This window comes from Aptenodytes patagonicus, chromosome 2 (genome assembly GCF_965638725.1).
Source record: "Aptenodytes patagonicus chromosome 2, bAptPat1.pri.cur, whole genome shotgun sequence".
NCBI classification, from domain to species: Eukaryota; Metazoa; Chordata; class Aves; order Sphenisciformes; family Spheniscidae; genus Aptenodytes; species Aptenodytes patagonicus.
The window spans coordinates 28,215,316-28,243,191 of record NC_134950.1 but is presented as its reverse complement, the minus strand read 5'-3'; the positions used below and the strand labels follow the sequence as shown (position 1 = coordinate 28,243,191).

At 41.4% G+C, this 27,876-nt stretch overlaps 1 protein-coding gene across 2 annotated transcripts; it reads right to left on the bottom strand.

Moving 5' to 3' along the window:
• Positions 1-819: 819 nt before the first annotated feature.
• On the bottom strand, positions 820-27,791 carry PIP4P2 (phosphatidylinositol-4,5-bisphosphate 4-phosphatase 2). 2 transcript variants are annotated; one of them, XM_076329438.1, is made up of 7 exons: positions 27,474-27,791; positions 21,248-21,393; positions 19,771-19,877; positions 17,863-17,986; positions 12,160-12,212; positions 3,574-3,664; positions 820-2,402 (listed from the first exon to the last, which is right to left on the bottom strand). In XM_076329438.1, exons 1-7 carry the CDS (start codon positions 27,577-27,579, stop codon positions 2,259-2,261), a joined length of 771 nt encoding a protein of 256 aa, XP_076185553.1. In that variant the 5' UTR covers positions 27,580-27,791; the 3' UTR covers positions 820-2,258. The 2 variants fall into 2 exon arrangements, with proteins under 2 accessions (XP_076185553.1, XP_076185552.1); XM_076329437.1 differs by having other exon boundaries at positions 21,248-21,396; positions 27,474-27,790.
• Between the last annotated feature and the right edge of the window lie 85 nt (positions 27,792-27,876).

Here is a 27,876-nt window from a genome sequence, read left to right as displayed (position 1 = left end):
CAGATCTATTTGAGTCCCTTGTAGAGGCCCTTCAGATTCCACCATCAATTTTCTTACACGGTTAAAATATCATGATTCTTATGTACCCAGAAGTGGTTGAAATGTAATGTCACAATATATTTTATAGAAATAACTACAATGTTTCACTTTGCAAAAGGACACAATAGCAAATCATGCTATTACCCCGATCCAGACAAAAAGAAATTACTTTATCCATGTATCTTCCCTTCTGCTCAAAAAGGTTGAGAAGAAAAAGGAGAAACACAAGATAGGAAATACAGTACAGCTTAACACGGGGAAAAAGTACAAATTCCTTTGATTCATTAATATAACATTATACCCAGGCTCCCCACCCACCCCACCCCCCGCCCTCACTGAAGTTACAGAAGCAGTGGCTGATTTTCTGTACAGCCCCAGCCTACTTTATTTCAGGATGTGGAGGGCAGGCAGTATTTTGAATACAAAACAACTGGAAAGAGTATTCGAAGGTTTAAGATGCAAACAAGCACAGCAAATCCCGACAGTGAAGGGATGTAAATAGCATTTGGAAAAGAAGAGAGTATATTACCATATTCCCTCAATAAGCCATTGACTAAAGACAACATAATCCCAACAGTGGACTCATCCCTTATTTACTTCCTCATTCTTCCCAAAACATCAAGAAAACAGCAATTTGTTCTTGCTCTCTTATATTCCTGAGGCTGCCATTTGGTGAAAATGCAGAGCCCACCCCTGCTGCACACCACCTTTGTTGTTCCTGTATCATACTAGGAAATTCTTCCACTCGTTTATTTTTATTTATATATAAATAACAAAATATATTGTTTGAATAATAATCTTTATTTCTTTATTAGTTTATTTGTAAAAGGTACATTGTAATCCTGAGCTACTGCTTTTATACATTTAGCATCATACAAAGACAGATCATTTACAGTTTGATCATTTACATTTATTGTGCTCCAAAATCCTTATCTGAATATCATTTTGTCCTAGCAGGAAGATAGATAATTTAAATTACATGTATCCCTGAAACATCCACATTAATTTACCCATCCGACCCCGTTATCTAAATTACTACAGTCGTCTAAATCACTCAGGACATTCCTTCAGAATTTAGCAAAAACTTGTTTAAAACTATAAAGATGGGCAGTGCGAGAACTGGTCCCTCAATCCTTTGTGAATACATCATTAGAAAAAGCTTTCTGTTTCCGTATTCTCTTGGCAAGTCAGTGCTAAATTGACTAGATGTACTTTGATGGAATGGTCCAAGTAATAGTTTACTCATTTTTCTTATTACAGCAGTTAACGTGAATTTACAGTGTCTCCCTTTGCAGTGACCAGTGCATAACTCTCCCAAACAGGGAAAATCTGACATGATCAGAGGAAAGTAAGAGGCAACCCATCACCATCTTATTGTCACCTACGTGACACTGAAGTATTACGAAACAAGTCATATGAAATGCTTCCCTTAGACCCTGTAAAGGAACTTGTACGAATAACTAGAGTTAAGTTCCATAATCCGAGCATGGCTTTTAGGATTTGCCAGTTAAAAAAAAAACAAAACCAAACACCTAAGTCCCAGGATCCTTGAGAAGAAAGCATTTATCCCAACCGAAATCCAATCCTGGATAAATGGAAATTTCATTGGACTACCAAAATAGCATCTCTCTACCTGAAAAATCTCAAAGCGTACAGTGTTTACAAATGTCTCTCTAGCAACAGTGCCAGTCTTTTAAAGTACCCTCATAACTTTCATTTCCTGAATAAGGTCACTATGATCTTAGGCAAAAGATACAGTAAGCAGTTCAAGCAAAATGCTTATTGCTTAGGTTTTAAAGCAAGCCACTTTAATATGATTTTAGTTAAAATGTTAAGTACAAATGTGAAGCTACTGTAGAAACACTTATAAACACTCTTGCTTTTGAATTCTTACTGATCATCTAGAAAAAATGGCTGACGGATTTTAACATAACAAAGGAAATGTGAAACTTAATACTGCCTGTTGAAATAAAATTCAACACCTATAAAGACAGAGTTATGAACATGTAAACACAGCTTTAGTATTCAGAGCTAGGGAATCTAGCAGCAAAACAAACTATTTGCATATTATGTAGTGCAATGAACATTTGTTCTTAGAGACCCCCAGTCTTAAAACTACTTTGAACAGAATGGAATCCTTACAGGAAAGGTTTTAAAAGTGTCCAAGATGTAATATCCAGAATTACTAGATGTTCATCAGCTATAATCTAATCATTGCTCTACGCAAAACTGTGCTCTGGATAACTGACTTTAATGGCTCCCCAGTAGCAGGCTCGAATGAGGCAGATTAAACCTAAGAGATAAGCAATAGCCCAAGAAACATATGTTGCATGAAATCGCCTGGCGAAATCTTGTGTACCAACCTAAAAAGAGAAAACAAAAGTGTCAAAAATACAGCACTACCTGCTTTTCAGGGAAGAGCAAGTTATATTAAGGAGAAGCATTTTGGCACCTTTTTCACTCTGACAAAGATAAATCAGATATTTTATTAGCTTAATTTTACACAATCATAGGATAATTGAGCTTGGAAGGGACACCAGGAGGTCTTTAGTGCCAACTTCCTGATCAAAGCAGGGTCAACTCTAAGGTCAGACCAGGTTGCTCAGGGTTTTAACCCAGCTGGGCCTGAAAAAACTCCAAGGATGGAAGCTAAACAAGCCTCTGGGCACACCTCACAGTGAAACGTTTTCAGCATTTTCAAACTCAGTAAGGTTGTTCAAATAAAAAAAATCTGTCTCTCACTGTTTTTATTTCTGGCTGTCACTGTTTTTACTAGGGAAACTGGAAAATCCTTCATAACTCATTTAAGCTCACACATAAAACATTATTCAGGTTATAACACAAGTTAGAGGTATAATGAGAATCACACATGTGAATTCAACTGCAGGTATTTCCTCATATGTATTTTTCTGGGACTGCCAGGCAGAAAGTTGGCTCTAGTAACCAGTACCAGATACTTCAGAGCCAAGCAAACCAGATAGTTTTCCGAGTAATAGAGTAACAACAATGTGAGCCTTTTAATTTGTAAATAGCTTATTATCTAGTTTTACTCCTTATAGCTTGTACAAATTATAAAGGCATATACATGTTTCTAACTTCTGGAATCCCATTCCCCTGCACTGCAGTAGAACCTACATTCCTGGCTCTACAGCAATATGTATTTCTGGAAACCTGAAAGTTTTGAGAGCCCTAGCAAGAGCAAGATGTTCCAGTATTTCTACAGTGAAGTAAAACCATTTTTCATAAAACTGAAGTTTTTAGAGAGATGAAGAGTCAAATCATCTCTCTAAAAGGAAGAAGAGACTCTCAAAGCACCAGAATATTTTTTTTTTTTTTTTTTTTTTTAGGAACTTTCACTTTTCTGGCTAACTCAGATGATTAAGTCCATGGTTTTAATAGAGATGATAAAAACCACGCAAACTTAGGAGGTTTTACTCAAATGCTGGGGAAAGAAGAGCTGGTCGACCAAGGGAGCTCCTTTGTACACGCACACCCCTGCACACAGTTGCAAGTATATCATAGTCAATCACTCACAGTTAATCCAACTCCAATGAAGATGCATATCATTCCAATTGTAATATATGCACAGCAGCGTCTTCGTGGCAGTGCACTTCCAACAGAAGAACTGTTAGAAAATAAATGGTATTTTAAATTAAAAAAAAAAAAAGACCAAAGAAAAAATCCTACATAAATAGTAACTGTTCAGTCTAAATGGGGGCAGGGGAAAAGAATGGCAATACACATACACCATCTTAAGTTTATACAGTTGTAGACAAAGTCTACAGTTATACCAAGCAGTAAAATACAGAGTCTACATGTTTGTTTATTGGCAAAGATTATCTAGTATATAAAAATCTAGATGCTTACAACGAAGAGAGTGGTGCCACACCTACAGTTTGAGTGTGTCTACCTCCTATATCCACAGTGCACCCAGATAATTATCTTGAATAGCCTTTGGATTGCAAAACCCAAGCTTGCTTTGCAGCTTCAACGTAGGTGCTAAGACACCCTTTAGACTTTTAATACATCAATACATGGCTTTAATACATTCGCTGCATCTAAGTAACTGGAAATCAGTTCTACCACCCCTAAATGTCATTAACAATAACAACCTGCACTATCTATTTCCTGGAATAGTTCACTCAATACTGTTGAGTGGCTAAACTCTGCCCCATTTCTTGAAGATAAAAACCCCAAACCTTTTTAGTCAAACATGAAAAATTTTTTGTGTTCAACATTTCCAATGACTGAAATTCTTTAGACGCGTTTAAGTCAGTTTTAGTAACTTCAAAAACGTGACAAGTTCTTTGTACTTTCCAATTTTCTTTTAAGAGTTCTATCACAAGTTACGTGAGCTGCACAAATCACTACTGACAACCAAGGTAAATAAGTCCTCTGGAAGTTCTGTCACTCATCATCTAGACTATGAACTCCACGACAGACAGCTTTGTCTCTACCTGCTGTGTTAAGCTAACTATTACAGTGCTTCAGTCAAATGGAATATGAATTGCAATTAAAACATTACATTCTTTACTACAGGTTAGAAAATTATTCCAGAAGCTCAGCGTTGTTTAGCAAATACATCTTGAGTCACATATTTGCAATCACATACAGCTATACTAATGAAGAAAATAGGAACATGATTTAATTCCATTGAAACACAGTGAACACGTAGGTCAATTGAAAGGACTAGAGAGGCAGAGGTGCTTTCATAAAACATGTACCATCTATCGTAGAGGTAGTTTTGAAGCATCCTGAAGCATGCTATCTAGCTAAGTACTTCATCCCATCCTGGGAGATCAACACGCCTTTGGAAATACTGGGTTGCTTGTACGCTGTGTTCAAAGATGCAAGGGAAAGTAATTTCATCTCATGAGAGTTCAACATATTCAAGATAAACATATACCAGAAGAAAGCACTGCTGAACTATTAAAGTAGTACATCTGTCATACGAATGACCAAATTTCTAGCTCCAGTTAATTAACCACATAGTAAGGCCTCATATGCTTAGCATGTGACTAGAATTTTTTAAGCATTCATCTTAGAAAGCCTTCAAATAAATTGGTTTAAGCAGCTTTACTCCAATATTACTTCTTTACAAGGAATTTCTAAAATGCTCCAAGAAAAAAAAAAAAAACAAACAACCCAAAACCACAGTCCTCAAGCTAACATGCACACGCTGAGCTTCATCTTGCAAGGCGAGGGTTGAATACAGTGACCACTCATAAGCCATCTGTTATACACTTTCAGAAAAGTCCCAAACCCGTTCTGCTCATTAATTTCCCAGGGGAAATTACTTCTTATTGAAAGCCTCACCACATACATTTGGGATGGGATTTGGGGGTGGGCTGTGATTAGGGTGGGAGAATTCCCAATTGGGGAAATAATGGTATCTTACCACCCCCTCACACACGTGCACACCCACACACACTCCCCAAAAGCCACCCTAAATAGTTCTACAGCCATTCCAGAAGAGGAATATGTTGTCTGATTCTAAGTTACATGAGGAAAAAAACCCAAACAAAACAGAAGTTTTATAAAAGGGGACAGGGAGGGGATGTCTCCAAAAGCTGAACTGATGAGCACTGAGCTTGCCAAACTGACCTTAGGTTCTCTCATTAGCAGGATTTCCTGGCTATGCACTCAGAAAGTTAATTCTATTACAGAGCTGGATACCTTAAGATAAGCCGGTAGAAATGTCATGTTCAATACACCTAAAACACACATGATATTTACTGTGGTGTGTATTTCACATGGAGACAAAGTTAGTTTTGGGAGAGACACCTTCACTTTCAGAGCTGTCTGATTTATGATCTTGTTTTTGTAATCATAATATTGCAGGTGCCATGTGTATTTTCCATCCGTATTTCTCTCAAGCTCTGTCCCCTCCTATCCAGTAAGAAAGGCCAGGGGAGAAACTATCACCTCAAATACCACAAAACGGAAACGTAAGAATGCTTAATTTTAACTGCCTTTTGCTTTCCACAGAAAGCAAAGTTGAAATACATGAATATAAGTTTCTGCGGTCACATAACAGACCTGGGAATATTTAGCAATCCCAATAAATCATAATTTATTTAGAATAGAATAGACTATTTCAGTTTGAAGGGACGTACCATGATGATCTAGTCCAACTGCCTGACCAATTCAGGGCTGACCAAAAGTTAAAGCATGTTGTTAAGGGCACTGTCCAAATGCCTCTTAAACACTGACAGGCTTGGGGCATCGACCACCTCTCCAGGAAGCCTGTTCCAGTGTTTGACCACCCTCTTGGTAAAGAAATGCTTCCTCATGTCCAGTCTAAACCTCCCCTATTTTATCATCAACAGTGATATTAGCCACTAGGCCACTCTAAATAGCGACGTTTCCCTCCACCCACCCCAAATTACACATTAAACCTCCAAATTAACCTTGAATAAAGAAAGCTGAAACCTACCCCAAAACCTACCAACTGCGGCAACTTTGACGGGCACATTCAGAAATATTAGAACTGGGTCAAAGAACATTTTTAAATTGCAGAAGCAGCTGATTCCATTGTGGGACTAATGAGGGTGAACTCACTACAAAGCTATCCAGAAGGCAGTGGTTCTTTCTTTCTGAGCTGCTGATAAGGAAGCAAAGGCACCTGCCAGACCTTTGGGCAGCAGCAGCAGATATAAAAGACACCAAAGCCAATTTAGCATCAGGTAGTAATTAGAAGAGGGGAAAACCGCCACAAGGGACAGAGACAATTAAAGTAGCACAGGAAATCTTAAAGGCGCAGGAATAAGCCGTCCCCATCTGCTGAAAGACAAGCCAGCAGGGAAGACGACCAGCCTGGCTGAACAGAGAGCTTTGGCTGGAACTCAGGAAAAAAAAAAAAAAAGGAGAGTTTATGACCTTTGGAAGAAGGGGCAGGCAACTGAGGAGGACTACAAGGATGTCGTGAGGTTATGCAGGGAGAAAATTAGAAGGGCCAAAGTCCAACTAGAACTTAATCTGGCTACTGCCATAAAAGACAATAAAAAAGGTTTCTCTAAATACATTAGCAACAAAAGGAGGGCTAAGGAGGATCTCCATCCTTTATTGGATGCAGGGGGAAACATAGTGACAAAGGATGAGGGAAAAGCTGAGGTACTTAATGCCTTCTTTGCCTCAGTCTTTAAGAGTAAGACTAGTTGTTCTCAGGGTACCCAGCCTCCTGGGCTGGAAGACAGGGATGGGGAGCAGAATGAAGCCCCCATAATCCAAGGGGAAATGGTTAGCGACCTGCTACACCACTCAGACATACACAAGTCTATGGGGCCAGATGGGATCCACCCAAGGGTACTGAGGGAGCTGGCAGAAGTGCTCACCAAGACACATTCAATCATTTATCAACAGTCCTGGCTAAATGGGGAGGTCCCAGTTGACTGGAGGTTAGCAAATGTGACACCCATCTACAAGAAGGGCCAGAAGGAGGATCCAGGGAACTACAGGCCTGTCAGGCTGCCCTTGGTGCCGGGGAAGGTTATGGAGCAGATCATCCTGAGTGCCATCACGTGGCATGTACAGGACAACCAGGCGATCAGGTCCAGTCAGCATGGGTTTATGAAAGGCAGGTCCTGTCTGACTAACCTGATCTCCTATGACAAGGTGACCCATGTAGTGGATGAGGGAAAGGCTGTGGATGTTGTCTACCTAGACTTTAGTAAAGCCTTTGACACCATTTTCCACAGCCTTCTCCTGGAGAAACTGGCTGCTCACAGCTTAGACAGGTGTACTCTTCGCTAGGTAAAAAACTGGCTGGACAGCCGGGCCCAAAGAGTTGTGATGAATGGAGTTAAATCCAGTTGGCAGCCAGTCACAAGCGGTGTTCTCCAGGGCTCAGTATTGGGGCCAGTTCTGTTTAGTATCTTCAGTGATCTGGATGAGGGGATTGAGTGCACCCTCAGTAAGTTTGCAGACGACACCAAGTTGGGCGGGAGCGTTGATCTGCTCGAGGGTAGGAAGGCTCTGCAGAGGGACCTGGACAGGCTGGATCGATGGGCCGAGGCCAACTGTATGAGGTTCAAGAAGGCCAAGTGCCGGGTCCTGCACTTCGGCCACAACAACCCCATGCAGCGCTACAGGCTTGGGGAAGAGTGGCTGGAAAGCTGCCTGGCGGAAAAGGACCTGGGGGTGCTGGTTGACAGCCGGCTGAACATGAGCCGGCAGTGTGCCCAGGCGGCCAAGAAGGCCAATGGCATCCTGGCCTGTATCAGAAACAGTGTGGCCAGTAGGAGTAGGGAAGTGATCGTGCCCCTGTACTTGGCACTGGTGAGGCCGCACCTCGAATACTGTGTTCAGTTCTGGGCCCCTCACTACAAGAAGGACGTCGAGGTGCTGGAGCATGTCCAGAGAAGGGCAACGAGGCTGGTGAGGGGTCTGGAGAACAAGTCTTATGAGGAGCGGCTGAGGGAACTGGGGTTGTTTAGCCTGGAGAGAAGGAGGCTGAGGGGAGACCTCATCGCTCTCTACAACTACCTGAAAGGAGGTTGTAGCGAGGTGGGTGTCAAGTTTCTTTTCCCAAGTAACAAGCAATAGGACAAGAGGAACCGGCCTCAAGTTGCACCATGGGAGGTTTAGATTGGATATTAGGAGAAATTGCTTCACCAAAAGGGTTGTCAAGCACTGGGACAGGCTGCCCAGGGAAGTGGTGGAGTCACCATCCCTGGAGGTATTTAAAAGACGTGTAGATGTGGCACTTAGGGACATGGTTTAGTGGTGGACTTGGCAGTGGTAGGTTAACGGTTGGACTCTATGATCTTAAAGGTCTTTTCCAACCTAAATGATTGATTCTATGATTATATGAATGCAGGAACTCTTGTACTCTCAGACATGCTTTTAGAAGCGGTTTTAAAGGGAAGATCAAAATGCCAGTATTTTGAAGGTGAATAGCACTGCTGAAACTAGCCTCCACAGTAGTGATGAGGTTCCAACATCTTTCTCTTTCCTAAAGGTCCTGCAGACTTTATGGGGCAGAAGTGTTATAAATTCATTAGGGTTCATCATTTTCTCAGACCTTAAAAAGAAAAATAAGTAGGTCTAAAGGAAAGAAAATAGAGAGATTTGGCATTCTGAAATAAAAACTTGTACCATTCAATGCTCTTTCTAGTAACTGAATTCATGATCCTGAGGTTTCTAGATGATTTAATATACAGCTTGGGAAAGAGAACAGCCGAAAAAAACCAGTTTCTGCTTCTTCTCCATCATTAAATGAGAAAAATACCAGAAGCCTTCCTTAAACCTCTCACTCTTTTGGGAAGCAAGCTGATAAACATCTGGTATTTCGTATTTTGAACGTAAAAGAACACTAAAACAGTAAAAAGAAACAGTTTCTCCCCCATTCCCAGGTGTCATCCTCTACACTATAAAATAAAATGATATTGCAACAATTTCCTCATTAGCTACATTTGTTGTCCCAGTGCAGTTGATAATGTGCAACTAAGGGCCTATGTCTGGCAGAACCACTATGCATCAGTAGGTCTTCTGCAAACACCTTACCTATACTGGCATGACCAGTTTTGTAGTCCATTTCCAAAGCGATTTGGTCATTTACCAAATAAGTGATTTTATTTTCTGCATCACAACTAACTTCCTATATTTCCCAAGTTATTCTGCAAAAAAAAAAATTACTCTTGGGAGAGGGGAACACGGGACGATGACACAAACAAAAACAAGTATGTCACAAAATACTAAGTTTGTGACCACAATGGTAGCAGGTAGATGGGATTAAAAACAAACAAGAAACCCAAGATCCTGTTTCTCCCAACATCCAGATATGAAAGATTCCTTTGTTTACATACTCTGAGGCACAATTGCTTTATTTTCACTGAACATGGTTTCCTTATTGACCTTTTTGTGTAATAATTCCTAACTTCTGCAGTTTTACAAGGCATACTTAATACTAAGATCTAGTCTCCATCAACTAAATAGGTGCTCACAAGCAAGCTATTTGTAGAGATTCACTGCACTTTTAAAAATGCTTGAAACAAATCATGAAAATTATTTGAGAATCTAGAAGTCTCAGCAGATGTCTTCTTGAAAAACCTACTGTTGCAGTGATTCAAGGTGCCTTTTGTCTCAGTCTACACTATCCTTTTTTCAGTGACAATCATCAACTGAGTCAACAGAAGGAATGAATAGTTTTGCATTTGACTAGTCAGCTACTAATGAAAGAAGTTTTGCATTAATAAGCTGAAATAAAGAACCCCACATTCCCTTCTGACTACTTGGTTACAGGTACCACAACCTCTGACAAAGGGCTCATACAAAGCAGCAGGTCACTGCAGGTATTTATTCCACCATCACCACTCAAAGCTCTGCCTCATCTATGCTGCGCCCTAAATCCATGCGTTACAAATGTTTATGCTGCTGGAAGTGCAGAACTCCTGACCATCGCACCTCAAACGCGGGAAGACACCAAGCAACTCATTCAAAGCTAAACTGCAATATTCCATAGTTTGCATCCTCAGCCCAAGAAATGCCTATTTGTTAAAATTTGTTTTGTATTCTGCAACTCAGTTGCCATGCAAGCTGTAATTTTCACAAATTGCACTGCAGAGATTCTCCGGTTTTATTATATACTGATAGCATGCTTTGCACTTTATAGACAAAAATACTAAGAAATCCTTAGACTCCAGCTGGATTTTAAAACACAAGCAACACAAATCAACAGAAGACAGACCAAAAGATCACATGGTACGACTTCTGGACTGTTGCTTGGAGTGTTTTGGGTTTTTTTGTTATTGCTGGGGCTGGTTTTTGTTTGTTTTTGTTTTGGTGTTTTGGTTTGGTTTTTTTTAAGGTTAAACAGCAAATAATTTTGTACCTGAAGAGAGCCAAGAAAAAAGATGAGGTCAGCTATCAAGTGTGACATGATAAAATATAAAACATAATTGCAATTAGTTTAAAAACAAACCAACCAAACCACAAAACACCAACCCCTCCCCCCAGGATTGAAAAGACTGAATGCAATTACAGACAGTAAAAAAAAAAAAAACCCTGAAAAGCAACATCTCATCAAGACCGTGAGTTTATTTGACCTAAACAAACTAGAACATACCCACTACTCCACACCTGATCGGTTACAATCCTGAGGTTAAACGTACCACTAGACTGACTTCTCTATCAAATGCTCCAGTAAAATATTTCAATCACTGTTGAAGGCCAGGCCATGCCAACATCTACAGTACATTTACCCTAAGCCTTCTGCTTCCTAAGGGACCTGACAGTTTTCCTGCAACATGCAACACAGCTGTGGTTCTCCATTCCCAGTGGAAAACACATTTGCTCCTTTAACTGGAAGTCACACTTGCCTATCAAAGGAAGGCAAATATTTAAATAAGTCACAGCAGGACAAGAAAGTCTCTGAAGTAGTATTTTTAAGTCCTATTTCACACCCTGCGGCTGAGAATCCATACAAATTTAAAGTATGTCTGTAGTGTAGCTTTTAACAACACTTCAAACTAAGTATTCCCAACCTCAGATAAGAAAGGCCAAACAAATACTCAAAAAAAAAGAGCCCCAAACAAAACGCAAAACAAAAAACTCTTACAGCTCTTGTATTCTAATTTTTCTCCTTCTTATTGAAGTAATAGCAAATGAGTAGACAAGTTATTTCACAGTAATTCATAAACATTAAACAAGCTAACGCATTAAGATGCTTAACACAAGTTAGTTGTTGAGTTTATGAAATCAGTAAAACCTCTTTCAAATTAAGACAAAATTATTCCCTTTCCTCCTTTTACAATAAGGCAATTCAAGTTCTACATTTAAACATGACATCTGATTAACTGCATTAAGTGGTAAAATTTCAAGGACGTAAGTTGTTAATTTTAGCAACCCATTCCTGTCTATTGTTAGCAGCTTATTTTTGCCTCTAGCAATTCAATTAGAGCATTTTAATAAATGCAGGTTGGATTTGTCAAAATTACTGATTTGTGCACGAAGAGCGAAGAATTCACGTGCACATAACATGCACTTTAGCCTTGAAATTCAGATAAGCACGGCAAAATAATCAGCACGGCAGACACATTTTACTCCCAAGACTTTTATGGAAGAAACACCGGCAACTTACTTCACAGTTAATTTGCATAACCTTGCTTTCAGAGAACTTACATTTTTTTGCAGTGTGGGCATTTTGCTAGTGTGTTAAACCTCAGTTCCATCCACTGTAAAAAGAAAAAATAAAAAGGTTCAAAAACTGGCCTGAGAAAATGTTTGTTGTACTTCATGCTAAACGTCACTGTGAAAACATTTTGCTTCTCAGGCTTTCTTTGACTTGTTTCTTGCTTCCGTAAATGGGATGCCCTTTTGTCAGTGGCAACACAGGACTGGGATTTCCATGTGAACATTTCCCATGACTTGCCTTAGTATTACAAGATTCGCTTGACGTAATGTGGTTTCATCCACAGGCACAGTATGGGCAACATGATAACATTACTACAGTTTTTTCTGTTACTTTCATGACTATGAATATACTCTGAAGAAAATAAATGTGTTTTCTTTGGCACAATTACAGATAGATGCATTTTCCCATCTTTCCCCAACCCTTGCATCATTTGTGAAAACTAAGTTAAGTGTGCACAGAAAGATTAGCTAAAGAATATTTTAGAAAGTACATGTCTTTATAAGTTTTGTATCAATAAAATAGAGAACACTATTGACTACTTACACTACATTTTAAAAAGGTGATATGTAAAACCACACATGGTATGGTCATAACCTTCCATGCACAGACTAAAACCTGCCTGGGAAACAGCCTTAGTGAAGGTAATGCCTAGAATCACCTCAACCAGAGGATACACAGTTGTATACTCATTTAAAAACAGCAGTTTTTGTTAAAATTTCATTCTGTGATAATGCAAGTATTAAACAAGCATTTTAAACATGTTTGCCTTGAACAAGGGGATAAGATTATTGTTCTTCGCTCTGTAAGCGGTTATACTGTAATTGCAGCTCTCTTCTGCTGCCTTTCTCAACTGGAGGTAGTTAGTACATTTTCCTGGTTAAATATAATTCTCCTCTCCCCTACCCTCTTAATTTATGCAAAAGTCACACTGCAAGTCACTAGCATGGGAAGAAGCTACAGCACAGACCACCAATGCCTCCATTCGGATCCTCCTTATCTCTGTGAGAAATCAGAAGTCGGTCTACTGAAGTGAATAGTGCAGTTATAACTGCTACAAACACAAACCAAAATCAGAGCCCCTCCTTGTACGGAAAACAGGACCTACCTACAGCACAGCACCATTTAAACACTGAGAAGAAATTTATGATTTTATCTGCAAAGAAAGAGGATGTGACTTGTAATGCCTTGCCAGTATGAGCAGGTTTTGCTGTGGGCAAGATTCTGATCTGTAGTATTTAGAGTGCATTTTCCTGCTTCTTGAAGGTCTCCCTCAGTTTTACTTACTTCTAATGGGGCTAATTCTCCACTAAGAAGAAATCCATCATTTTTTTCCTGGTTCTGAAGTATCCAATTACAATACCAGTTACATAGTTGTTCTTTAAAATTTATTTGTTTACAAAGACTTGGCCAAACTGATTTAGCATAGTTGTATTTTATCCCTTAATAAAATGAAAGCTGCTGTAATACTCTCCACCTAAGCAGTGCGTTTTAGGAGCATTAATTCTACTTCCACATTCCTGCCAGAGGAACAAGTTAGCTATTTGCCTGCAACCCTGTCACAAACTACTCAGTTTCACTTAGTTCTACACAGCAAAAGTGGGATAAGGTGCGGTTGTCAGTACCAGGCCTCTTCAGAGCTGTTCTTTCAGCTTTTTAAACTGCAATTCCAGAAATAAAAGCAAATCTAAATCCAGGATTTACATTTTATATATTTGTAATTCAACTTCACTTCTGTACACTAGTTTTATTCCAGGGTAGGCAACTCCATTTCCAAAGTTACTCACATTAATGATCTTTCTAGGGTTTTATTTATTTTAAGATTTCTGATTATTAGCCATAATTATTAATGGATACAAATTAAAATGCACTTGGGCTCCAAATATTCATGGAAAAAACAGAGGCATTGATAATCTGTTTTCACTGAGAGTTACCTGGAAGTAAGAGAAGCACTGTGATGATGCCTTCCACACACATCGGAAATATTTGCAGGAAAAAAGCCTCAGCCCAAGTCCAGAAGCTCTCAAAAAAGCCCAGACCAGATCAGGCTGCGATTCAGCAGGACAGTTAAACCCTCATCCTGCCCTCCTTTTCTATTCTACCACTTTTTCCACTTGCCTGAACACCAAATCTGCCAGAAACAGTGGAATCAACACAGAAAAGACTCCTATCAGGTTACCCAAGGAAAAAAATAATCTGATGAACAAAATGTGAGTAAGTAGTGATAGTTCAGCTACAGTATCACTTCAGTACTAAGTCATTCTCCCAGCTGAGACAGAGAAACTTTAAGGCACTCCATAGCATGGAGCATGCTTTTAATATTTTATAGAAAACACCCCCCACATGTAGAGGCAGGGAAAGCACAGCCCATACTTATGCTTTCATATGGGAAAAAAAAAAAATTCTTGGAAAGGTGGTGAGCAAGTTAATAGTCTTAAAAGAACACAGAACAAGCAACTGACAATTTGTCTTTTCCACCCCAGGGATTCTAGCTTTGCTTATCTATTTTATTTATTTTTTAACTGCCAAGTAAAGTAAAGGAGATACCTTACTAGGTTGCTGAGAGATGCATCTAGCATTACATATTTGCTTTACAATGTGGAGATATCAAAGGGCAGAAATACCCTCACAGAAGCTGAGTTTCCAGGCTGACTAAAGCACTTCTATTTTTTGCTTCTCTTCTCACTCTCAAACCCAAGCAATCTTCTGATTTTTCTTAACTAAAAAATTTTATTTACAGAATCTCAAACTTAGTAACAGAAAAAGGTATAAGCAAGAGAGTGGTGGAAAAGCTGTATAAAAGGAGAAAAAAGGGCTTGTTTCTTGATAGCATAAAAGAATACAACCTTCAAGTTTCGAATTATTTTGAGGGTTTCTTTTCAATGTACTGTGAAGCAGTAAATTGGGTCTTACTGGCAGATAGGACTACGAAGTTCAAAATGATGCAGTTCCCTAAAGCAACCATCAGACCTGAAGTCACATGCACAAATTCCAAATTAGAAAACTTAGCCTTTTAAGGCATAATCTAGTAGTTATGGGCAAAACCAGCCTTTACGGGTTTGGGTTTGTTTCCCCTCCCACCCCCATTACGTTCACCTAAAGAAGTTCATAGTGTAAACTACAGAATTAATTCGGGCTGCACTTACAGAAGGTAAATAGGGGATAAATAAAACTCCCATACTTATGAAAGTCCCCAAAGATAGGCCAATAATTTAGCAATGAGAATTTTACTTCATAACACTGACTCTCCCATGTTTGTAACATGCTACTATATTTAAAAAAGCAGCTAAAAGAAAAGGCAACATTTAATAAAAGATTCCTGGTTTAGAGTATGTACTCTGGGTAAAAAACTGACTGGACGGCCGGGCCCAAAGAGTTGTGGTGAATGGAGTTAAATCCAGTTGGCGGCCGGTCACGAGCGGTGTTCCCCAGGGCTCAGTTTTGGGGCCGGTCTTGTTCAATATCCTTATCAATGATCTGGAGGAGGGGATCAAGTGCACCCTCAGTAAGTTTGCAGATGACACCAAGTTGGGCAGGAGTGCTGATCTGCTGGAGGGTAGGAAGGCTCTGCAGAGGGACCTGGACAGGCTGGATCGATGGGCCCAGGCCAACTGGATGAGGTTCAACAAGGCCAAGTGCCGGGTCCTGCACTTGGGCCACAACAACCCCATGCAGCACTACAGGCTTGGGGAAGAGTGGCTGGAAAGCTGCCTGGAGGAAAAGGACCTGGGGATGTTGGTTGACAGCCGGCTGAACATGAGCCGGCAGTGTGCCCAGGCGGCCAAGAAGGCCAATGGCATCCTGGCCTGTATCAGAAATAGTGTGGCCAGCAGGAGTAGGGAAGTGATCGTGCCCCTGTACTCAGCACTGGTGAGGCCGCACCTCGAATACTGTGTTCAGTTTTGGGCCCCTCACTACAAGAAGGATGTTGAGGTGCTGGAGCGTGTCCAGAGAAGGGCAACGAGGCTGGTGAGGGGTCTGGAGAACAAGTCTTACGAGGAGCGGCTGAGGGAGATGGGGTTGTTTAGCCTGGAGAGAAGGAGGCTGAGGGGAGACCTCATCGCTCTCTGCAACTACCTGAAAGGAGGCTGTAGCGAGGTGGGTGTCAGTCTCTTCTCCCAAGTAACTAGCGATGGGACAAGAGGAAATGGCCTCAAGTTGCGCCAGGGGAGGTTTAGATTGGACGTGAGGAAAAATTTCTTTACTGAAAGAGCAGTTAAACATGGGAACAGGCTGCTCAGGGAAGTGGTTGAGTCCCCATCCCTGGAAGTATTTAAGAGACATGTAGATGAGGTGCTTAGGGACATGGTTTAGTGGGCATGGTGGTGTTGGGTCGATGGTTGGACTCGATGATCTTAGAGGTCTTTTCCAACCTCAATGATTCTATGATTCTACTCGAGATGGCCTTTTTCTTCCATAGATCTGGTAGTTTTCTGTTAGTAATATTATTCTGTATTGCATACAATCTTCTTACTAGTTAAGGTCACATACAGACTTGCATTTAAAGAAAAGCAAACAGAAAACCAACTCCGGCTATCTCCAGTTAGAGACTACTGTTCTTCAGCAAGGGTTATAAGAGGAATATTTTTTTTTAATATATAGGCAGAATTAGTAGATAGAATATTTCTCAAGCATCTCTCTAACGGTTTCTCAGATACTACATTACTTGTAAATTCATAACCAAATCCCTAGTTCTCCTTTTAGAAACAGAAGTGTAAGAGTCATCTCCTACTCCCTGCATTCATCATCTAGTACAGTAGTTAAGCCATTATTGCACACCTCACTGATCCATAAACCTGAAGTAAAGATTTGAAGGAACAAGTCTATTCCATTATCGAGCCCATCACAAGCAAACACTTCTCTCACTGCTGATACAAGCCAACATGGAGTGCCATCCCTTAAGCTTCCTTTTTCCTTTCACAAAATGCACTTGAGTATTCTCTGGCCTTTTCGTATCTTACAATCCTTTGTTTCAGCAATGTAACACCACTCTGGTGACTACGGAGGTCCTTCAGCTGTACCACTTACCTTAGCCCTTTCCCATAACTCACAAACCTGACAAACATTCTAGCACTGCTAGATGATGAAGCTAAAGCTAGCTTACTTGTGTATTGCAGAGACTCTTCCTAAACCAAAATTCAAATATGGCAGCCCCTTATTCATGTAAAAGACTAAAAAAAAAAAAAAATGGTTTAACAGCAAGAGTGTTTTTTGCGTCCTTCCACTACAAAACCAGGAGAAACTTTCAGCCTCACATACAAACCAAAATCTCCAGTTCTGTAACAACTGACAAATATGCTAATGGAAAGCACTATAACAAACAGCTTTCAGGGGTCCATACAGCAATGGCAGAACATATACTATCTTAATCACTAACATAACCATCATTGCAAGTCCAAACAGAACTTAGAAACATAACTTCCTTTTCCAGTATCATCTACTCTTGCATCTCTAAGCAATAAGACTGACTTTGGGCTTTACCCATGCATGCACAGAAAGACTGTTAAAAGTTTTCTTGAAATGCATGTAAAGGTAACGAAATACAGACTATACTATAGCAATATGAGCACAGAAGAAGCTTTAGTTCCTCAATGATGCCACAGAGTGAGGCAATATGCTCTTAAAAGTCTTACAACAAATAGCTTGAGCGATAGCACGGTGAGGTGAGAAGAAGAATCTGCTGCTTTACTTACAAGGAACGTATTTCCACAGTGCCCACATACCACTCTAGTTCCGTCTGGTTGAACTGGCAAGGCAGGCTGAGCTGGCTGCTCTTCTGGGATCAGCATTACTGGACCAAGAGTAATGATGCGTCTACTGTGTTAAGAACATTATATGTACATGTAATTAAGCTAGCAAAAGAGAAGGACAATCCATTTAAGCAATTAGCTCAGTCACTACCAAATATTTTACACTTTTAAACTATAATCTGCTTTTTAAACAGATGATGCACCCAGTTTTGGTCTCTCTCCAAAGTGTTTCCCTTTTCAGTTTTGAAAACATTCTCTCTCACTATAAGATCAGCCATGCAAGCCAAAACCCTGTAGAGATCAAAGACTTGCCATCATATGGCAGAAACACTCCTCAGGAAAATGAAATCTTAATACTCAGGCTGAGCAAGCCCATGAATTGGAATGTACATACCCATGCGAAACATGTAGAAAGAGTAAGAACTCTTCCATGACCTAGTTCTCCTTCCCAAGTCAGATACTCCTCCTTCCCACACTACTGACAACCATGTCAATATAAGCAGCATATCTGCATTTGTACAGTAAAAATTCCATTCAAATTGAGTAAACTAAAAAAGAAAACTACCCCAGGTTGACTAAATGCAATCAATTTACTTTAAAAAACAGTTTGTAAGTGTTTGCTTTTATGTTCAGTGTATTTCTAGTTTAATTATACAATTTGTCCATCCAAAATGACAGTACCCAAATTAACCAACTCAAAGCAGAATGAGGACCAGACTTCCTAGCATGAAAAAATGAAGGGAAAAATTAAAGCATTATTTAACTTGCACTGCATCTCTCTCCATATACAACCAAAATTGTATTCTGGATGGCCTCCCTTCAATCTGAAGCCTTCCATTTAGGGCACGCTCCCAACTCTCTCCTTCAAAGTACCCCAATTTTGCCCATCTTCTAGTAAAACAAATACATAGGCTATCTTAGGGAAACTGCTGAAATACATGCTTTTGAGATTTTAATAAAATTAGGGAGTTTCTGATTCAGCTTGGTTACCAATCCTATGATGTCTTACAACTGAAGTATCCCATGAACATTTTTTCTCTCTGAGAAAATATTTGGAATGTTTTGCAGTTTTCCCCAACACTGCGTTAGTTTAAAAAAAAAAAATCCCCTCCAAGTCTCAAACTATGTTTCAAAATGAGAACATCCAACAGACTGGTGACTAGGGCACTTGGTGTGGCAGAGTTTCCATTCAAGTATCTGCAGACCTAGCCTTCATCTCAGTTTCTCCTGTTAGAGCTGCACCACTTACAATCAAATTACTCCTACCTCAGCAGGATCTTTAATGCCCTAAGCCCAACAGTAAGAACACTCACTATGGCAATCACGCTTGTTTCTCTTGTAACAAATGTGTAAATTGAAGTCGAGAGCTGAGAGGAGACTGAAAACTCAGTGTACCAAAGAAGGGAGGACAGGACTGAAGCCAACCTACTGCTCCCTCTCCCATTTCATTCTGAAGTCCCCACTCTGAACCAGGCAAAACGAGCAACCTGTGTGTTTACAGTAATTAAGTTTGCAAGAAATTATGAACGTGAAGTCCCAGAAACAAGAAGTGATTTTCTTCTCCATTGTTCTTTATACCATTTGCTCCTTATGAAGTAGCTAAAATAGGAAACAGACATTTGAGACTACCACTAAATACAAAAAGAATTTTTTTTCTTCTTTAAACTTTAAAAAAAAAAAAAAAAATCAAAATTGACACTACCACAACCTGTCTCTGCAGTAATTCAGTAATGCTCTGTAAGTGTCAATGTACAGAGGTCCAGGCTTGAACCTCTTTTCATTTTAAATACTTAAAGAGCACTGTTGCTTCAAAGAAAACTATCTCAAGGCACTTACAGTTTTTATTCTTACCAGTTTGGTCTTGGACAGCCTATTTTCCGAGACGTATCCTTACAGATAAGGAGACAATTACATTGACATCTAACATACTTCTTCCCTGCAGGAGGGTTTTTGATTGGCTAAACAAAACAAAAAAAACCACCAGAGAACACACATCAGAAGTCATAGCAATTCACTTTTTTACTCGTAACAGTATGACAAAGCAGAACACCTTCAGTGACAAGTTCTTGCTAACAGAGAAATACAGTTCCTCTTACAAAGGAAACTTGAGCGTCAAGACAAAGTTGGAAGTTTTCTCTCTCTGCTCAGAGAAAGAACTGCAAATTTCCTCACTAGAATAAAAAGATTCTGCAAACTAATGGAAAAACCATTCATATTTTAGTAATGAAGAATTCAAGACTTCAGTTTTGTTATTTTTTAAAATGTGAGCTTAAGTAGTGGTATATTTTTAAAAAAACAGTCAAAACATCAAGAAAGCCTCCTTGCCTGGTACAATGGCTTTATTCAACAGTGAAAGGACCTCAGTCTGGCTCTCAGTCACTAAGAGAATATGTAGACATCGCCAAATTGTAATCTTATTTTAAACTGTACTGAAATTGTCTCTCTCCAACCTGGGAGTCAAGTTTCTGGGTCCCTTTCATACAGCAAATCACACGTCTCAAAAGCTGCAAGATACTTTGTTTGGCCTGAAACATTATATATTGGCAGGGAAAGTGAGTGTTAATAGCAGGTTCTCTACTCTTTTAAGTGGAAAAAAAAGTTTTCCTACAGATTCAAGGCTTCCTATTTTCTGGACATAATTTAAAGTTCTTTTCATAAAATAAATCCAGTCCAGTGTTTTTCATGCAAACGCCCCCAGTGGCTGTGGAGCGCTGCAGTATCAGATGCTGAAACTGAAACTGGCAGGAAGGAAAAAAATAGAAGCAGGAGGCCAAAAGCTGAAGACTTGAATTAAGAAAAGGGGAGGAGGAGCAAAAAAGTCTGTGATCACTGAAACAGAACCTACAATTTCTGCATTTCAAAATTGTTGTGTTGTGGTTTGTTAGCAGACTAACAAATTGACTGAATAGTATTGCAGGAGGAAAGCACACATCCAGGAGAGGTGTGGGTTAGTTACTTTGTTTCTTCCATTCTTAAAACGATTCAATTTCTTTCTCTTCATCCCACCAAAAACAGTTTCACCCTTCTTTACAGAGGAGTAATTACTTAACATCTTTGCTTTTTGTCCTCTGCCTCAGAAGGAAACATCCTGTGCAGCCTCATCAACAGCATGAAGATTTATTCTAGCTGCTTATGGCCATCCTTGTGCCAGCAACCCTTGAACTTGCACGCTAGCTACACTAGCAGCCGGCTGTGCAAACAGGTCCTTCGCAGGGGTGGCAGGAAGGGACTCACCCTTTGTAGGTGAGGACATGAATTCTACCAAGGATGTACTTCAACCTCCCCCCGCTTCCCTCCACAAAAAGAAAATGCTAAAAATCCATTTTACCGTAGCTTCATTGCAAACTGTGCACTTAACAACATGTTGATGTAGCTTGCCATCCAAATTGATTAGCGACTGGCACACGCGGCAGTTTATTACAGGTACACCGCTGGCATCTGGGCTTGCAATGGCAGTATATGGAGGAGGAAGCTCTGCTGCAAGAGATCAGGAAATCTCAGTTGAAAAACCAAACAGGGAATCCTAAAACACCATCAGCAAAGATAGTCTCTAAACAGTCACACCCTCAAAAAAAAAAAAATTAAAAAATTTGAAGGTAATGATTAGTATAAACAAATGTAAGTTTGCTTTCCCCTTCCCCACAACTTCTGTGTACCTGAACATCAACTGTAGTTGTACACAAAGCATACCAGCAACACAAACACACCATAAATCACCCCAGAAAAGTGGATCAGACAAAAGGCTCATCTATGCAACTTTATTTTTAAACCAACTTTTTACAGTCTTTAGAAAAGGGGGGAAAAAACACCAAACCCCAAACCCACCACAGGTTAGTAGCAACCACAGACCGCCTTCTGAAGAAAAAACAAGACACAGGTAGGCAGAAGAGCCATAACCAGCATTTACAAACATCTGGAGAGACTGAAACATAGACAAGTGTTTATCATATAGTAACAAATACTATAGGTAAAAATACAGAAAAGTCCTGTTAAGGAAACAGGCCTTGGATGGGAAGTGGCATGAAGTGCTTCTTTTTTGAGTGCAACAACAGCAAATTTATGTTATCTTGAAGAAAAAAGATGAACTGAACCCTCAGAGCTTCTGCTTTTAAGGGTTCCAGATATTTTTGCTGTCCAAGAGCCAAAGCACAGATGCAGAAGGAGGTCTTCAGTAACTTAGGACAGGCTAACACAAGGGAGAATATAGTGGCCTCAGGCCCCTGTGGAAGAGCAGATTTCAGCTTCGCCAGTCCTAAGCCCACAAAAAACTAGGGAGGAAACGTTCAAGATCCTTCTCGGTTTAAGAATCCATGGAATGAAAACAATTCAACACAGCAACCTCTCACAAGCTTATTACCACAATTATTTGGCATGTAATAGCACCGGCTTTTATTTCATTGAGAAGTTCAGGGCTCTTCAGGTAAGCAAATAAGGAACGGGCATATTTAGTAGTTCATAGTTAACTTTTTTTAATACTAATACTTTGAAATACTCTGCAGCCTTGGACTTCAATAAATTATTTCATAATTACATCCAAGCAGCCAACAAAATCTTCAGAGAAGCAATGAGAGATCAGCCTACTTTCAGTTTACAAACAGCACTGAACAGAGCAGTATCTGCTGGGGGGTGGCGAGGGAAATCATGGGCTGCTATCAAAGCTGACAAGCCCAAGTATTAAATTTAAGCTTGTAAGAAAGCACTCATCACTCCTTCACTATTTTAAAGTTAATATCGTAAGCTGGAGGGATATAAGAAATCCTGCCTGCCCTTCAGACCCAAAAGTCATCACAAACCTTTGAAGCAGCATTGCTGTTCAGTGCTCTCTCTCTTTGCTACTTGGCCTACAAACAATCCAGACCCGTACTTGATTTTAACTCAGAGAGGCAGCAGAAGGAAGGTGGACACCTTGAGGGTCTCAGAATTGTATCCAACATACTTGAATTATTTCAGACAAGAAACAAAATTAACTTATGTGCAGCGATGCAATTCTGAAGCAATTGTACAAACTGATGCTCTGTTACCTGGGCAAGTAAACTTCACACCTTCAGCTTTGATATCCCAGTTGCAGAAACCAACATCCTTAAGAAATGTCAGGTAACTTAGAGCATTCCGATTTTTTCTTTTTCTGAGGAATTACAGTAGCATCCAGTTGAAAATTAAGAATAACAACATTTTGCAGTACTGTGATACCCTGTTTTCAGTACAAGACTGCCATATGCAAGAGAGCAAATATTACACAATATTAACAAACAAAAACACACACAAGATGAAACCTCAACCCCCACACACTTTGGCACAAGTGCCAAAGGACTGGAAACAATCTCAAGCCTCCTAAATCACTGCAGAAACCAGGTTTGAGATTTGGATGATGGGAACAGCAGTGTCTTAGCTGCGAGTGACAAAGTCAAGTGCTGCAAGGAGGTTTTGGCCATAAGCAGGCTACTTATCTGCTCCTGCAGCAAGCAGCTGACACATTTTCTGCCTAGAAGAATAGGTAGCCATAAAACAAAAGGCATGTCCAGCAGACCGAATACCAGACACTCTGTCAAGACACACCTACAGTTCAATCCCTGCTTTGAGGTTGCTTTTCTGAAAGGCAACAGTCATGTTACAGAACTACTTTGCTTTGTCCTCTCCATTTAAAGCGCGACTTCTCAACTCTATCAGCTGGGCACGGGGCAGCTGTACTAAGGAAACGCACAGTATCTCAAAGGGTACTAGGAATTAAAAAGAGACACACCCCTCCCAGCCTTTCAGCTTTCCACGATCCTGGAATACTTTTAAGAATTGGCACTATACCCATCTAGACATTTATAATATTCTATACCCTATTTGTAAGTGACAACTCTTAGGATTTTGAAAGTTGGTTAAATGAGGGGTGCGAGCACCTACAGACGCTGCCAGCCACTTCTCCAGCCTCATACCGGAGCTGCTTGGCTTCCAGGTAAGCAGCCTCTCAGTTCCTGTCCTCTTGGCTCAGCAAATTTCAGATAGCAAGCAAATAATGGCCGCTTTTCAGAGTGGTGCTGCAGCAAATAACATTTGCTATGGAGCAGAAAGCCAGAGGTATCTTGGCACTGCAACCTTCATGCTTAAAGAAAAAGTGCACTTAGAAGAGCTCCAAAAAACAAACCAGCAAAACCCACCAAAATTAAGTTTAAAGAAAAGTATACTGGGGGGGAAGAGTGAAAAGGAAAATAAAGGCATTGCCTCAAAAGTTCGCTGCTTATTATCCCTTAATAAAAAGACTGACAGCTTTCAAAGCACATTAACGTATGTACTTTGGTATGACTTTGCGGGGGGTGGTGGTGGTGGTGTGTTTCGTTTTGGGGTTTTTTTTTGACAGCTTGAATTTCAGGCTTACTATAACATCTGAAACCAGTTCATAAAGGTCCATCATGTTGAATGTGAGTGGATGGTAGGCAAGTTCCACATACACAACAGAGGTTTCAGGACACGTTTAACAAGATACTGAATTTCCTGCTGATGACATACCAGTTTACAGGTATATTATCAGTTTTTCTTTAAAAAATAAAATAAAATCCATCAGTAATTAGTTCGGCAAGATTAGAAGAGTGTCCTACCATGCAGTACATCTGACTCTAACCTACAATTCCCTCCTCATCCCCACAGGATAGAGATGCAGTGGAAGATACCACATATTCAATCTTAGAAATTCCTTGTAGTGCTTGTGCACCTTCCTCCCTTGGTATTGGAAGGGCGGAAACCACAGAGAATGACTTGCAGCTTACCTGGGTCAAACAGAAATGAGTTTGTTTTGGTGTTTGTTTTGTTTGGTTTTTTTAAAAAGAAAGATTCTTTATCATGTCCTGCGAGGAGGTGTTGAGCAAGGGAAAAAGAGTTAGTGACCTATGTCAGGGAGAGGAAGTTAAGGACTGAAAAAGCCTGACCACCACCACCCCCTGCCAAAAAAAAAAAGGGGGATGGGGAGGGAAGCACTGAATAACAACCCTGTTACAGGGAGCAGAGCTGATGGTCCCACCCTTTGTCTATCTGAAAAGTTTCTTAAACATTGTGCCCGGCGTTCATATTGAAAAGATTGTTCTTGCTTGCTTCCATCATTAGGAACACCCAGTCATTACCGGGATTCAACCACCCACCAGCTTACACTGGAAAGGGTCAGCTGGGTCTCAGCCGCAGCCTAACAAGGGAAGAGGAGGCTACTTTCAAACCATGGCCTCTCTAATTTAAAGCTCAGGATGACGTATTAGGCACAGCGGATAATTACAAGTACAGGGATAAATCTATTAATGTACATTCAGGTGGTAGTTTGGAATGTGAAGGGCTGCTTCCTCCTTCCTCTACCTCTCCAGCTCCACACCAGTCAGGTGATGTTAAGCAAGGAAGCTCTGCAGAAAGGGGTTAGGAAGCAAACCTCATCTCCCCACAAGAATGCTTCTTCCCTATATGTCTAGACTTGCACTAGGGAGAGAGATAAAGACTGCCCGTTAGCTAAAAAGGGTGTTTAGCTTGCATAGATCCTTTCACTAAGGATAACTGACAGAGCAAGGAAACTAGAGCTACCCGGTCCATGTGACAGCTCTGCAAAATTTTGTTCTGCAGATATCTTTTTCTAAGTTTTGTAGAGCAGTTTTGAAGTGCTACCTCGCATGCTTGCTCATAGACTGATCAAACAAGAGATCCTCAACTCGTGAAGAGATGTTTGACATTTAAGAAAGCTCTATGGTTCCCCCTCACTTTTGGGAACAAGCCACTTATCTCAAGCGCCACACCCCACCACGGCTGCCAAACTAGTTACCAGGAGCTACACACACGGACTGAAGGTGCAGCAGGACACAGCTACCAACTGAAATGATCATTTGGGGTCCAGCTTGTTTCTAGGTCAAGAGTTTTACCCTGGGTTCAGGCAAGAGTCACTGATCCAATGCATTTTCATTACTTTCTAAATCTATAAAGACCTTCTTAAAAACAGATGGAAATGTATGCAAAAGTAATAGTTATAGGATAAGGACTACTAAAAACATCGAATACCAGAATTTAAACTAAGGATTTCTGTGGTTTTTTTAAACTACGAAACTTAAGGGACGATGCCAATTCTACACAATTTGATTGGGAAAAAAACAAACAAAAACTGCTCTGCTGTTTTTCAGGCCGGTAATTCATTTGTGCAATTCAAATGAAAGTAAACAGTCAACACCAGCTGAAATACATTTTCTTATCAAGGCAAAGAGGACTAGCTTTCCATAGGTTTAAATATTATTCAAAACAGACAGATGCTCACTCACAGCATTCTAGTTACATAGATATATAATAAAACTATATAATGACACAAAAACCCTTAATAAAGGGCCAACACACTGGAGCCAGTGAGATCAGGACTGTAATCTTACATTTTAAAGGCTACAGCTAGCAAAGCTACACTAATCTTACTTAGTCTTGATTCCTTCAGCTTTCTCCCTCCCTCGCTTTCTGCTCTGAAATGTTTAACCGGGGGGGGGGAGGAATCTATTAATATATTTTGTAAACCTCCTGATTTATATTTTCTAAGTAAAAATTTTTTGCCTACTTACTAAATATTCAGTATTGATCAACAAGATGATTTTCCTAAGTCTGTTAAAGAAAGCTAATACCGTATTTTTAAGCCACAATACCAGATTTGTAACCACAGTATCTGACTCGCTTTAAAAATTAAGCCAAAACCAGCTATGGCCTTGAAATGTGTTTGCAAGGACATCCTAGTGGTTTTGAGCTTCAGCTACCACACTTGCACTGAGCCCCTTGCTTATTTAAACCTGACTGCCAGAACAGGAGCTGTCAGCTGGCATCTCTGGGTTAACGCACTTCGATGCTCACCGGAGATGAAACAGAGATCTGCGTACTTTATTTCACCTCCGCGTTGCACCTCTCCTAGCTGCCTCTACCCTACAGCCCACTGCACCGAGTGTGGTTGTTCATAGCTAAGGATCTTTTACTTAATCCTGCGCCTAATTAATGGGGGAACCGAAGTCCAATAATTACCTTGCAAGCTCCGACATGCGAGTGAGTTATAATAAGCAGACCGGTTCGGGCTTGTTTTGCCACTGCAAACAATTATTTTATTTTTTTTCCTTTTGAAGAGTTCACGCCGGAGCGCGGAGCACGGCGCGGAGCACGGCCTACCCGGCCCTGAGCGGCGTTACCTGTTGTTCCCCAGCTTGTCCCCCGCCGCCGGGGCAGGGCGAGGGCTCCCCCCCGCCGGCGGCTCCCGGCCCGGCCCCGCTACCTCCCGGCCCGGCCCCGCCGTTACTCCCGGCCCCGCAGCCCCCAGCCGCGGCGGGTAACTTCGCCCGCCGACAAAGGCAGAGAGAGCCCCCGCGCCGCCGCAACCGGGCGGAGGCGCCGCGTCCCCCCCGCGGGCGCAGGGGCCCGGCCTCCCCCACCCCGAGGGCCGCGCCGAGCCCCTCAGGGCCTGCCCGCCCCGCCCCGCCGCCAGCCCCGCGGCGCCCTGGCCGGCAGCCGCCCCCCTGCCCGGCACAGGTCTGGGGGCGGCGGCGGGAGAGCGGGGAGGGCGGCGGCGGCGGGGGCCGCCTTACCTCGGGGGCTGCTGTCCGGCAAATAGGGCGGCGCGGTCGGGGTGACATTGCCGGAGCCGGGCGCGGAGAGCAGGGGAGAGCGCTCATCCACCCCCTCGGCGGCCATGGCTGCGGCGCGAAGGGCCCTTCCCGCTGCCGCGCTCTCGGCGTGGGGCGGGGAGGCGGCCGGGCCGGCAGCGCCGGGGAAGGGGAAGGAGCGCAGAGGAAGGGGCTGGGAATGAATGGGACCGGGGCGGGGAGGAGGGACGGCGGGGCGGGGGCTGGGCTAGCCGGGCCTGCCTCCCTCCGTCCCCCCGTCATGGGCTAATGAGCGGGCCGGGCCGGGCCGCGCCGGGGCCTCCCGGGCCGGGGAGCCTCCCTGCAGCCTGCCGGCAGCCGCAGCGCCACCGGAGGAGGGCCCGGG